Genomic DNA, 13,539 nt, shown 5'->3' with positions numbered 1-13,539 from the left:
TGAACTCCCAGTCCCTGTCAAGTGCCTGAGATCCATGTGGTGGAGATCCATGTCAGTGTTCCCAGAATAAATGGATGGAGGCATTTAGACCCCCATGCCACGACATTCAGGGGAACCTAGTCAGCACAGGGAGGTACATTGCAGCAAATGTTTTTATAACATAGAGTAGTGGGGGTTTCTAATATTGCTCTAGTAATCCCCTTGCACTGGGCAAAACAGCTGTCTTGCTGGCCAAATCTTTGTGGAAGGAGGGCACGTAGGTGTTCTGCATACTGTTCATGGGAATGAATGAGAGTCCTGGGGTATAGAGACCTTAGAGACTGGTTAGCTGGATGCATATTATAGAACAGGACTGTGTATCAGTCAGCATGAGGGTCTGAGCCCTCAGCAGACGGGAGATCCCAGAGAGAATTCTTCTCTAAGAGAAAGAAGAGGAGATAGTATCTGACAGCAGCACCTAGAACAGTGCCTGAACACCGTAGGAGCTCCATATTGCTCACTGAATGAATTAGTAGATGGAGATAGCCATGTTGGTGGATTCCACTGAGACTGCGTCTTGTCATGGAGTAAGCTGATGATTTAAATTCTTTAGAACATAATGTGGAAAGATTACAACAATTCAGTAAATCTGTACTGAGGACTTGCTCTTCTGAGTGCAGTGGTTTGGATTCAGCTAAGCTTACTTCTTAGAAGCTGAATAAATGTGGGTAAGTTATTTAACCTCTCTCAGCCTCAGTTTCTTCATCTGTAAAGTGGGTATCATACTGCCATTACAGGTTCCCATCCCAAGCTCTTTGGGGGGATGAATTGGAACAATTAGAGACCAGACAACTCAAAGAAAATTAGAAAGCTGCACTGACTTCCACAGACACCGCTTTTCACATGGCACTCTCTCTCCCAGATTCCTCCTGACTGTATTTCTTTCCACCCAGGATAACTGGCGTTTCATAACAGAGGTGGTCAAAGGCAGACTTACTGGTGTCGATGTCATCCTTGTCATCTCTCTGACATCCAGGCCTCTAACCATCTCTGCCCTTCCCATGTCGAAGTTAGCACCAGACATGTGAGGAAGAGCAGTTATTCCCCAAATCGCACAGTTCTACAGGGCTGGGCTCCCATCAGAAAACATTCTTGGAAAACAAGATGGTAAAAAATAGCCAAGATGTTTTAAAGCAGCCAGGAGAGGCAGGAAAAGCAATGCAGGGAAGGCACGAAGCAAACACGAGGCCCCTGTTAGGCCGTTCTCCTGGAAAAGGGAGGCCCAGGAAGGAGGTCTGGGCGCCTGGAGTTCACCCCTTTTTTCTTGATTAGGACTCCTTAAGATTTGTGTTGGGCCTCTGTAGACTCTGACTTCTGCAGTGGCCCAATACAAATCTGTGTATACTTATTAGCAAACATCCACCTCATAGCCATGGGGTAAGGAGTCAATGATGTGATGCAGTCATGTAGCTGAGGATGAAAATGGAAGTAACTTGGAGAGACCAGAGCTACATCCTCAGCTCTGCATGGCGACACAGTTGTGGGTAAGGACTATCACAGCATCATGATGGAGTGTATGTTTGGGAGAGCCTTTTTTTTTTTTTTGAGATGAGGTCTCACTCTGTCGCCCAGGCTGGAATGCAGTGGTGCAAACTCGACTCACTGCAACCTCTGCCCCCCAGGTTCAAGTGATTCTCCTGCTTCAGCCTCTCAAGTAGCTAGGATTACAGGCACCTGCCACCATGTCTAGCTAATTTTTGTTTTCTTAATAGAGACAGGGTTTCACTGTGTTGGCCAGGCTGGTCTCAAACTCCTGACCTTGTGATCCACCCACCTCGGCCTCCCAAAGTGCTGGGATTACAAGCATGATTCACTGCACCCAGTGGGGAGAGCCTTCTTCTATTGGACCTTGGGCCTACCCTAGCTCAAGTTCATCCATTAGCACTCCAGGCCAAGGTCCTACATTGCCTCAGTCTCCTCATTTGTAACATGGGGATGCTGATATTCTTCTTCCTTGGCTGTTGTAAAAATTAAATGAGAGTATGATTCCTGTGGTGATGAGAATGACAGCACAATGACATAGCATAATGAGCTTTGCTAGCAATTACTGAGCATTTACTATGTGCCAAGTGCCTTTTACATGTGTTTGCCCTTTAATTTGTTATGGTACCACTATGAAGGAGATGCTATTTCAAATCTCCATTTAACAGATGAGCAAATTAAGCCTCAGAAATGTTTCTTAACTGGCCTGAGGTCACAGGACCGAGAAAACAGACAAAGCAAGACTCAAACCAAGTCTATTCAATGCCAAGGTCAGTGATCATAGCCATTTCTGAGCACAGCACTGACCCTGGGATGTGCCTTACTGAGACTTTACCCCTCTAGCTCACCCCAAGGGCTCGGGCACGGTGGTGTGGTAGCATTTGTCTCTACAGGCTCCCTGGCACCCTGTAATTTCCCTCCTGGCAGGCTCTTTTGTGACCCTGAGACAAGTGCTTATTTACCTCAACCATGTCTCTGCTCCAGAGAAAAGTTCAGCTCACCGAGGGGAATCATGCCAGCATTTCCCAGTGAACCACTCAGACAAGAAAACATGCTGGTTTTCTCCGCCTGTGATGCTTTCCAGTAACATTCGGCAGGAATAACAATCACATCAGTGGTGATAACAAGTCAATCAAGCACAGTGTACACTTCATGTTAGGCACTTTGCTAGCGCTTTATGTGTAAAATCTCTGCACCCTCTAACTACTCCACTCTGTAGGTACTACTGCTATTCCCGTTATATTGATAAGGGGTAGACAAACTCTGGCCCACAGGCCAAATCCTTCCTTCCATCTGCTTTTGTAAATAAAGTTTTATTGGAATACAGCCATGCCAATGTGTATATGTGTTGTCTAGGGCTGTTTTTGTGCTACAGCAGCAGCGTTGGGTAGTTGTCACAAAGACCCTTTGGCCTGCAAAGCCTAAATTATTTACCATCTGGCCCTTTACAGAAAATGTTTACTGGCCCCTGATCTAAATCCTGACACTGAGGATTAGAAAGACCTACCAGCTTTCCCAAGATGGCAGAGGGAAGTGGGGAGGGATTTAAAGCCAGACAGCTTCACAGCAGACTCATTGTGTAGTCCATTGGCTATATTTCTTCCTGCTCTAGGCTTGGCAGAGAAGACATCTCTCAGCATGATAGTCCCCAGCCGTTGACATTGGATAATATTCAACACAGATATAATGCTTGACAGGATATACCATAGAAGGGGCATGACTCATTTGCAGCCTGCCAGTCTAGACCCTTACCGCACTGGCCTCATCTAGGTGTCTGTTATTTATTTCCCTTCCTCTCCTCCCTCCCTCTCTCTCCTCCGTTCTTCCCACCCTCCCTCCCTCTCTCTCCTCCCTCCTTCTCACCTTCCCAACCTCTCTCCCTCCCTCCCTCCTTCCCTCCCTCCCTTCCTCCCTCCCTCCTCCATTCCTCCCTTCTTCCTTTCCTCTCTCCCTTTCATTTGTCCATACATCCATCCCTCTCAGCTCAAAGTGAACTGTTGTCCTCATTTTTCTCCTCATTCCCACCTCGGCCCCTTGACTCACACCATTTCCCCCATTTGGAATACCTTCCTTTTCACATTTGTCAGCTTTACCCATCTTTCCAGGCTCAGTATATCTCCTTCAATAAGTCTTCCCCAACTGTGGCAACTCATGGGAAATTCTTTGGCATTTGTTCTGTATCAGTACAAACTTTTGGTCCACGCCTTTGACCCTTTATGCACAAAAGTGAGGGGACAATGGCATCATGGATGATGTGTGAACCAGAGGGAAGAATGAATCTGGTCCCTGCCTTTTCATCACCTAAAGATTCCAGCTCCATGGGGCTCTATCCTTTATGTACAGGAAAGAGCCTGCTAAAGGTCTCTGCCATTCATCTGAGACCTTAGACAGGTCACTTAAACTCTCTGAGCCTTTACTTCTTCATCTGTAATAAACTGACACTGAGGGTTGTACCAAGCAAGGGCTGGCTGCTTTTCATCCACTGCCACATTTAAAGGTGATCAGGGACCTCCAGACTTCATGAAGTATTATGAAGACTGAGTGTGAAGAGGTCGAGTTAGAAGCCAGGACTCCCCAAGTCCTCTTTTGGACTCAGTGGCTTTTGCCAAGACCCCTTTCCCTCTTCAGGTGCCAGTTTCTTTTTTAATGGTAAAATGAGGGAAGGGTGGATTTGGATGGACTCTTCAGGGTGTAATACTAAAACGATACAAACCATTTTGCATCAAAATCATGTTAAAAAGACACAGTGTGACTTCAAAAAAATGTATTGAATAAGCCATGCACTCCAATGGGTGAAATGCTTCTTAACATGGAAAGCAGGGAGACAAAACTTTCTGTGGCTTCCATGCAACACGATTTGGTGGCGCTGTAGATGGATACTTGCTTTCTGATCACTTACCTGATCTGATCTCTGATCATTACTGTTGACACCAGTCTTAACTCTCTGAGACCTGATTTGCTCCATGTCTTATGAGTATTTTTCAGCATATTTTTGTTTGCAGGTAACAAAACTCCGATTCAAACTGGCTGATAGATAAGTCAGGTGTGGCTGAATGCGGAGGCTCACAAATGGCATCAGTTCTCTGTCTGTCTGTATCTTCCCCTCTCTGCTTGCCTCTGTATTGGTTTCATTCTCAGACAGCCTCTTTCACTGTGGTCAGCGGCAGCCTCAGGCTCATGACCTTCCACCTTCAGGTTGAGCCGAAAGACTCATTTTGCTGAGTTCCAGTAAAGCCTCAGATTTAGAGTCTCACTGTCTCAGTTCAGACCTTTATTAATCCGGGGACCTTGGCAATGAAATATATTGATTAGGAGCTAGGGCTGTGTCGGGTCTCCACACCTGGAACTAGGGAGGGAAGCTCAGCCCACCAGAGCCCCAAGGACTGCGGTTAGGACTGATATGATCACCAAAATATGGAGAAAGAAATGAAGGAATGCCAAGCAGGCAGAAACAATAGCTGTCAAGGAAACATGGCATTCCCTGAAGAATCTGAGCTCCCTCATGCACTTCCATGCCTTTGCACATGTGGTGCTGTCTTCTTTTTTTTTTTTTTTTGAGACGGAGTTTCGCTCTTGTTACCCAGGCTGGAGTGCAATGGCGCGATCTCGGCTCACCGCAACCTCCGCCTCCTGGGTTCAGGCAATTCTCCTGCCTCAGCCTCCTGAGTAGCTGGGATTACAGGCACGCGCCACCACGCCCAGCTAATTTTTTGTATTTTTAGTAGAGACGGGGTTTCACCATGTTGACCAGGATGGTCTCAATCTCTCGACCTCGTGATCCACCTGCCTCAGCCTCCCAAAGTGCTGGGATTACAGGCTTGAGCCACCGCGCCCGGCGGTGCTGTCTTCTTGAGATGTCGTTGCCCTTTTCCTTTTTCTGCAAAATTTCTATTTAACCTTTGAAAACATGCTCAAATACCATGGGCTGTGAGAAGTCTTTCCTGACTCTCCTCCCTTCCTCCCGCTCCTGCTCTCTCTCCGTGTCTCTCTCTCTCTCTCTCTCTCTCTCTCTCTCTGTCTGTCTGTCTCCTTTTCTCCAGCACTTGTCAGCCATTGCTCCTCTGCACTCTCTGGGCATTTCCAAAAGGTAGACATAGTATTCTGTTCCGTTTTGCAGTCTCAGATCCCAGCACTCAACCTGGGAGATAATGAGGGCTCCATAAAGCTTTGGTTGAAATCATGAATTGACTTTCAGTCTTCAACCTTCTAACGTTATTGTTGATTTTTGTCTCCTGCATCTTCAGTTTGAAAATGAAATCATCCTGAAGCTGGACCACGAGGTGGAAGGGGGCCGAGGCGATGAGCAGTACACAGCTGCTGGAGTCAATGTAAGTCCAGTGCCTCCTATGGAGGAACAGCCTGTGAAGGTCAGGTGAGGCGGGAGGGCTTAGAACTCCAGGGGGCTCCAATGACTCTGTCCTCTCCTGGAGATCGATCTAGAGGCTCATGGGTGTGGGTAAAATTGCATTTTTGGAAGAAACCTCATATTTCTCTCTGCAGTGTCCAGTTTTTTGGAACTGATAGAATGGGCCAGATGAAAAGAATCTTTGCTGTGTTGGGAAGAGGAAATAATCCACCAAAATGTCTACTTTCATTACATCTTAACTGTGGAATAGTGGTTGCTATTTTTCCCTTCTTTTCTTAAATTTGTGACAGATGTTGGTCATGAACTACGTTTATTAAATGCACATAATAACTTAGCATCCTATTGTGCAATGGACTTTGTAATACCTCCTTTAATCACACTTACTGGCTTTGATGCCCATTTCACATAGGTGGGCCCTGAGGCTGAGGGAAGTAAGCACATTGTTCAAGGAAACTAGGACAAGATAGTGGGGTGGACAAGCCGCATCCTGAAACTGGCTGTGCCGGCCTCCAGCTCCCAGGCCAGGGCAGGCAGTAGACAGTGGACAGAGAACAATGCCCAGGACCACGGACTTGGAGTCAGGACATTGTTTAACAGCTTTCTCAAGATATAATTCACATGCCATACAATTTACCCAAAGGGTACAATTCATTGTCTCTGAGTATATTCACAGAGCTCTGTTGCTAACCATCACCACAATCAATTTTACAACATTTTCATTACTCCTAAAAAGAAACTGTGCACCCCTTAGCCACTGCTCTGCCAACATGCACACACACACCCACCCACACAAACACTCCCCCATCTTCCCTAGCCCTAGGCCACCATTGCTCTTTATTCAGTCTTGCTTATAATATTTTCAAGGTTCATCCATGTTGTAGCATGTTTCAATATTTCATATCTCTTAATTGCCAAATACTCTACCATACGGATGTACCCCATTTTGTTTATTAATCTCTCAGTTGATGCATATTTAGGCTGTTTCCACGTTTTGACAATTAGTATTGATTCTGCTGTGAGCACACATGTACAAGTTTTTGTGTGGACATACATTTACACTTCTCTTGAGTATATACCTACCAATGGAATTGCTGGATCATATGGTACCTATATTTGACCTTCTGAGGAGCAACCAGACTATTTTCCAAACTGACAGCTCCATGTATATCGTTACCAGTAATGCATAAGGGTTTCAATTTCTCTACATTCTTGTTAACACTTGTTAATATCTGTCTTATTGATTACAGCCACCCCAGCAGGTGTGCAATGATTTCTCATTGTGGTTTCAAATTGCATTTCCGTGATGTGTAGAATTCATTGACTTTCAGTACACTCACAGGGTTATGCATCTTTCCATGTGCTTATCAGCCACTTGTATATCTTTGAAGAAAGACGTTGAGTTTTGGTCCTGGCTTTACCACTTAGCAGCTGCAAGACTTCACATGAATCACACATTTCTGGCCTCAGTATCCCCATTTCTGAAATAGGAATAATAAGCTCCTGTGGTTATCCTGAGAACTGAATAATTATAAAGCATCTGACACACAGCAGGTAAATGCTTCATAAATATGCTTCCATCTCCAGGCCTTGCTCCCAGTTTCTGTCTTTAACAGCTTGGTAATTGCCCCCTTCTTCTGTGCGGGCTTCTCCTAAGGCTTAGGAACATGGCCCAGACATCCCCAATTCTCGCTAACTGCATATTCTCTGATTTGTACGATTCTCTGAAATCACTCTGGTTTGGATTCTTTCTCCAATCCTTTTCAAATATTTTAATTTCGAAACAAAAGCAAACTGAAGGCCTTGCTCTGACCCCCACAATGAGCCTCCTGACCCTGCCCAACCAGGCAGAGCCCAGAGGGCAGGATGGTGCCCCAGGCAGTGCCCCTGTCCCCTTCCTGTCACCATGGATGGACCTCACTAAACACCTAGAATGTAAATGCCATTTTGCCAGAAGGAGAAACCCACCGTCTGCCCCTCAGGTGGATCTGGAGACTGATGTATCCAGGGGGAATAAACAATGTTCTGGCTGAGTCCATGTTTATCTTAAAGTTCTAAACAAGAAAATCTAAGTATTGACCAGAAGTGAAACCATGTATAGTGCTGGCAATTTCCATTTTTATAAGTGGATGGGGCTCTGCAACGGTCTTAGATGATCAGCAGGGTTTTCAAATCCTTCTTGAGTGATGATTTATAAAAGAAGTCCTTAGAGGTCACGGAAATTAAAGATAGCTCATTATTTTTCTCCTGAGGTAGAGGTGTGAATGATTTTTACACAAAGTGAATCAAGCCTGACACAGGGAGCCAGGACCCCATCAGAACATCCATGGGGCCCCTGTGCTTGCTCCTTCCTTTCACCTCTCTGTGCCTCGATTTTCTTATCTGAAAATGGGGGATAAAAACCTTATCCAGCCCTTAGAGTTTTCTTTGGGATTAAATAAGAAAAATCATGTTAAGTGCTCAGCACAGTTTCTGATACTGAATAGATTGTCTAGCAATATTAATTATTAGTAGTACAGATTGATTATCCCTTATCTGAAATGCTTGGGACCAGAAGTGTTTTGGATTTGAATGTTTTTCCCCAGATTTTGAAATAATTATACTTAAAAGTAAAGTGTCCCTAATCTGAAAATCCAAAATCTATAATGTTCTAGTGAGCATTTCCTTTGAGTGTCATGTTAGTTCTCAGACGGTTTGGATTTCACATTTTTAAATAAGGGACAGTCAACTTATATTACTTACAGGTGGATAGCAGGGTAAATATTTGAAGCCATGAGCTTACCCGTCTTTTCTCCCCCAGGCTAATCATCTCAGTTCCTCCAGCCTTCCAGCCCCTCATTCAGGGCCTCCACTGATACACAGGGCCCCTGCTGGGCAGGTACAGTCCTGTGGGCACATGGCTTGGTAGTTGGATGGTGCCTTGGTGAACAGAACAGAGCTACTCACCCTGTGGCAACTGCAGCCTTGCATAAGAACACAAGGCTTAGGACATGGAGTGGGGCTGAATTTCAGTCCTCATGTGCTCTGTGCAGTGTACAAGCTGTATTACCTTACACGGCACTCCAGTTCTCCCTACCCTCAGTGCTCTCCTTGGAGCCCACATGGATCCACGTGTATCTGAAAGTATGAGTCTCACCTTGAATGGAGTCCTAAGACACACCCCTGCCTTTCTGTATTTTATTCCTGGGAATCGTGCTACAAATGGTGAGGGAACCGGAAGGCTGAAGGAGACAGATGTATGTTCTTGGGCCTTTAACCTACCCAAACCCTTTCAATACCTGGAAGAGGACCTGTCACCGGTCATTTCATTTCATTTCAAGGAAGGAAAGAAAGTCCAGTTTCATCAGCACCGACAGAGAGTGGGAGTCTGGGCTCCTCCCTCTAAAAGCCTCCGATACAAGGGCAAATCAGTTGCAGGGAGGAGTGAGCTCCCTCTAGCCATCCCACGACAGGGGCAGAAGCAGTGTGGCGAGTGTCCACCACCCCTCATTCCACTGCGTGAGGAATTAGCTACATCTTCTCACAATCCCCAAAGCTTTTTTATTGTCACTTATACTCTGTTATGGGATTACAAGGTAAACAAACAGGCTTAGCATGCAGTCTGGAACACCGGAAGTACTCAATAAGTGGTAATATCATTATATATTTTGGTTAATTTTTATCTGTGTTGTACTCGCTAGACTGTGATCTCCTGGGACTCTGAATCCCTAGTTTCTAGAATGCTACATGTTGAGTGGAAGGCTGGATAGTGGATAAATGGGTCCTTTCTAGCCAATTTTCCCATCCATGTCATCAATCCTAGATAGTAGGAGCACCTTTCTTGCTTCATGCATAAAAAATAGAAAAAGAAAGAAAGCCAAGACCTTGTTCTTCAAAACCCTGGTTTCTCAAAGTGTGGTCCATGGACCAGTAGCATTGGCACCACCTGGGAGGTTGTTAGTAAGGCAGCTGCTCAGGAACCAGCCCAGATGTGATGGATCAGAATCTGTTAACACAAGGCCCCAGTGATTCCCATGCACATGGAAGTTTGCAAACCTCTGGACAAAACCAGTTGTTCTTAATGTTAGTTGCATGTCGGCATCTCCTAGAGAAAGTAAAAAATGAAGTACTGCTGCCTGGGGCTCACCCACAAAGATTCCAAAGTTACTGACCTAGGTTGGGCATTGGGCTTTGTGAAAGCTCCCTGGTGATTCTATCATGTGACCAGGGCTGAGAACTTCAGATCTGGCGAAGCTCAGACCCTGACATGTCTCCTGCCCATGAAGGCTTTGAAAAAATCACACGCCAAACTCTGGGAAGAAGCTTTGTTGCATTGTCATTAGGGTGACACACAGGGCTAGAAGTGACTGCCCCAGAAGGAGGCATACACAGCTGTGGCTGAGCCAGACAGGTCTAAATCACAGGGCCATATGCATCTCCCATTGAGAGCCAGGGAACAGTGCTTCTCCCAGAGTGAAGATGGATTTGTCTTATCACAGCCACAGTTTGAGATGTCACCTTCTTGCATTTTGGCTTGGCTTCTTGGAGGAAATGACCCTCTGAAGTCCTTGCTTTTCTTACGTTTATCCTCCTAAGGACCCCTGGGAAGTTACAAGTCCATGGGGAGAGGAGACAGATACAAATCATGTGGCCTGCATAATGCTTGTCTACTTGAGATGCCTGAGAACATGCTGTGGGGTTTCTCTGTGGGAAGCATATCTCCCCTAAATTTCACAATGATTGGCTTGATTCTTAATGTCCCCACTGAAACTTACTATCAGAGTGATATTGGGAAGGTCCTTTAATCTTTCTCAGCCTTCATTTCTACACCTGTAAAATGGGGGGAATAATTCTCACTTACCAGAACTACTGTGAGGATTTCTAAAGAAAGTTGATTAGTACAGTGTCTGGCACAGAATAAGTAATTAAGAAGAAACAGTCATTAAACAAAATTTTAACCCATCTGTTTCTCCCCACCTAGCCTGTGAGCTGCCAGACAGACAGTAGGTGTGGTTCTTTTTTTACATTGATATCTTTCTCCCCACCACACAATGCCTAGCAACTAACGGATGCTTAATGATGTTACGTTTTTATTTTTGTTTTTAAAATTTAGAATACTAATACAATAAATTTTATAATTTTAAACAATAATTTACACTTACTTCAATAGAAAAATTGAGGCCTTTTTTCCCCTCTTTTTCCACTTAAAGCCTTGTTGGAAACAGCCATCACAATGAGTTTGATGTCCGTCCTTGCTGACTATACATGGCACTTTATAAGCATGCAGAGACATATGATTCCCATGTATACTTGTGCACACATGCAGTGTTTGGTGGGAGAGACATGGATGCTGGAGCCAGACTGGTTGATACTCCCAACCATGTGACCTTGGACAAGTTAGTGGACCTCTCCATGCCTTAGTTTCCCTATGTACAAAAGTCCCATCTCATAAAACTGTGACAGGAGGTTAAATGAGTTACCATTTGCGTGTGGTTTAGAAGAACACCTGCGCCATGCTAAGCTCTATGTCAGTTGGTTTAATGAAAAACAAATATTGTTCTGAGACTTACTTTTCTCACCTAGCTCTATATCTTATAGAGCTTTTCATGCCAAAACATATTTAAACTCTCTAATATTTTTAATGTCTTCACAGAATTTCATTTGGTGAATATACTGTAATTTATTTAGGCATTTCCCAATTGATGAACATTTAAGATAGTTCCATCTATTTCACTATTAGACACAATTTGTGAGTATTATAAATATGTCTTTTCATACTTCTGGGAATATTTCTGTAGAACGGATTCCCCAAAGTAGAGTTGTGGGGACAGAGGATATGTGCATTTAAAATTTTGACAGATACTATGAAAATTGCTTCCCAAAAAGTTTTGTTCATTTATTCTCAGCAGGGGTAGGTGAAAGTGACCATCTCCCCCACCATCATTACCCATATTGGAAACTATTTTACTTTTATTTTTTTCCATTCTGATGTTAGAAAAAAGAAAAAAAAAAAAAAACAACACTTGCTGCACTATATGGCTACATCCAAGAATAAATGAACAAAAGGAGCAGTCAGGGGAACTTGGGTTGACTGACTGATTTTGCATGTGTTCCATCCCACCGCCCACTGGCCCCAGCATGGTCTTTCTCCCCAGCCATGAGCTCACTGCCCTCTGGTCTCTGCCACAGCCTGATGGAGTGTGCAGCAGAGCACCCAACCATTGCCAAGTCAGTGGAGAACTTCGTGAACCTGGTCAAAGGCCTCCTGGAGAAGCTGCTGGATTACCGGGGCGTGATGACGGATGAGAGCAAAGACAACCGCATGAGCTGCACTGTGAACCTACTGGTGCGTGGGGCTGGCAGGTCCAAGTCAGACCAGAACCCGGTGATGGGGGTGGGCTTGGCTTGGGGTCTCATGATTGTTCTTCATAGGGAAGCGATGCTTAAGAGCTTTGGAAAGCAGACAAATGTGGAATGGAACGTCTGCTGTGCTATCTGCTAGCTCTGTGTCTTGAGGCCATCACTCCACCTTTCTCTGCCTCAGTTTCCTTATTTATAACATGGGATTAATGCATATTCCCTTTAGCATTCAACACATCACATGGAAAGAAGATGGCAGTGTAGACTGGCTGAGAGTGTGAGCTTTGGAATCACACGACCTCTAGGTTTTTATCCTGTGTCCGATAATTAATAGGATGTACAAGCTAAGGAAATGCTCTGAAGTCTTAGTTAGCTTATCTAACATGGAGAAAATAATGGTTCCAATTTCATTAGGTTGTGTTGTCCTGGCCCATGGTTAAATGCTCAATATATTACTTTCCTTCTTCTTATAAAATGGAGTCACACTAATAAATAGAATTGCTGTCACTATGAACCAGCTTAACCAGAGAAGCTAATCCTGGACCCAAGCTCTTAACTCCTACATTCCATGAGCTCCCATGGGCCGGCTGCCAAACAGCCTCTCTCACATGCTCTGTGATTCGATCAGGAGACAGGTAGGCAAGCAGCCGTAATACGTCATACTTACCATGTCATCCCACCTGAAAATGGTTTAAAAGAATGAAGTTGACCAAAAGGCCATGTGGCATCTGTCACATCAACCTCCCTACCATTCCCAAGGTTCCCGAAATACAAACCCTGTCCCCATAGCTCTGTTGTGTGGCTTCCTTTACCCTAAGTAGACTTTATTTTAAAAGCCTAGATATTGCCACTGATTTTCCAGAATGCCAAGGAGAGTTTGAAAATCCTAATGACAGCAGAAAGGAATCCATTGCTAATAACTCCACCAGGCCCAATTTACATGAAGATAATAAAGAGAGGCTTTCCAGGAGCTGATCAGCCACTCTCTCTAAGGAGAGACAGAGTTAATTGAGGAAAATGACCTTTGACAGCCAGCTATGACCAGGGAGAATGCTTGAGACAGAGAGTTCTCCAAGCAGTAGACACCACTAGTTGTTGATGTGTTACTTAAATATGGTGTCAAGGAGGGTGGGGAGGGAGGTGGCATCAGGACAGATGATGCCCAGTATGACTTGCTACCCATTGGCTGTGTGCTCTGGCATATGTCTTTCTGAGCCTCAGGTGCACATGGGTGTGCTGGATTAAACTAGAATATGCATCTGGTATGGTTCATGGACTGGACCAGGACCTCCTGGCTCAGAATCTGTAAGGACTTG

General features: G+C 44.8%; 1 protein-coding gene across 1 annotated transcript in view; it reads left to right on the top strand.

Annotated features, from left to right (window-relative positions):
* The window catches only part of DOCK2 (dedicator of cytokinesis 2), a 427,333-nt gene that overhangs the window by 367,985 nt on the left and 45,809 nt on the right, over window positions 1–13,539 (top strand). The window contains 3 exon segments of the mRNA XM_003936169.4: window positions 5,766–5,830; window positions 5,832–5,849; window positions 12,053–12,209. Coding sequence (XP_003936218.2) covers window positions 5,766–5,830; window positions 5,832–5,849; window positions 12,053–12,209 — 240 coding nt within the window.

Source organism: Saimiri boliviensis, chromosome 20, assembly GCF_048565385.1.
Source record: "Saimiri boliviensis isolate mSaiBol1 chromosome 20, mSaiBol1.pri, whole genome shotgun sequence".
Lineage (NCBI taxonomy): Eukaryota > Metazoa > Chordata > Mammalia > Primates > Cebidae > Saimiri > Saimiri boliviensis.
The sequence above is the reverse complement of the archived record's forward strand: the minus strand, read 5'-3'. Positions and strand labels throughout refer to the sequence as shown.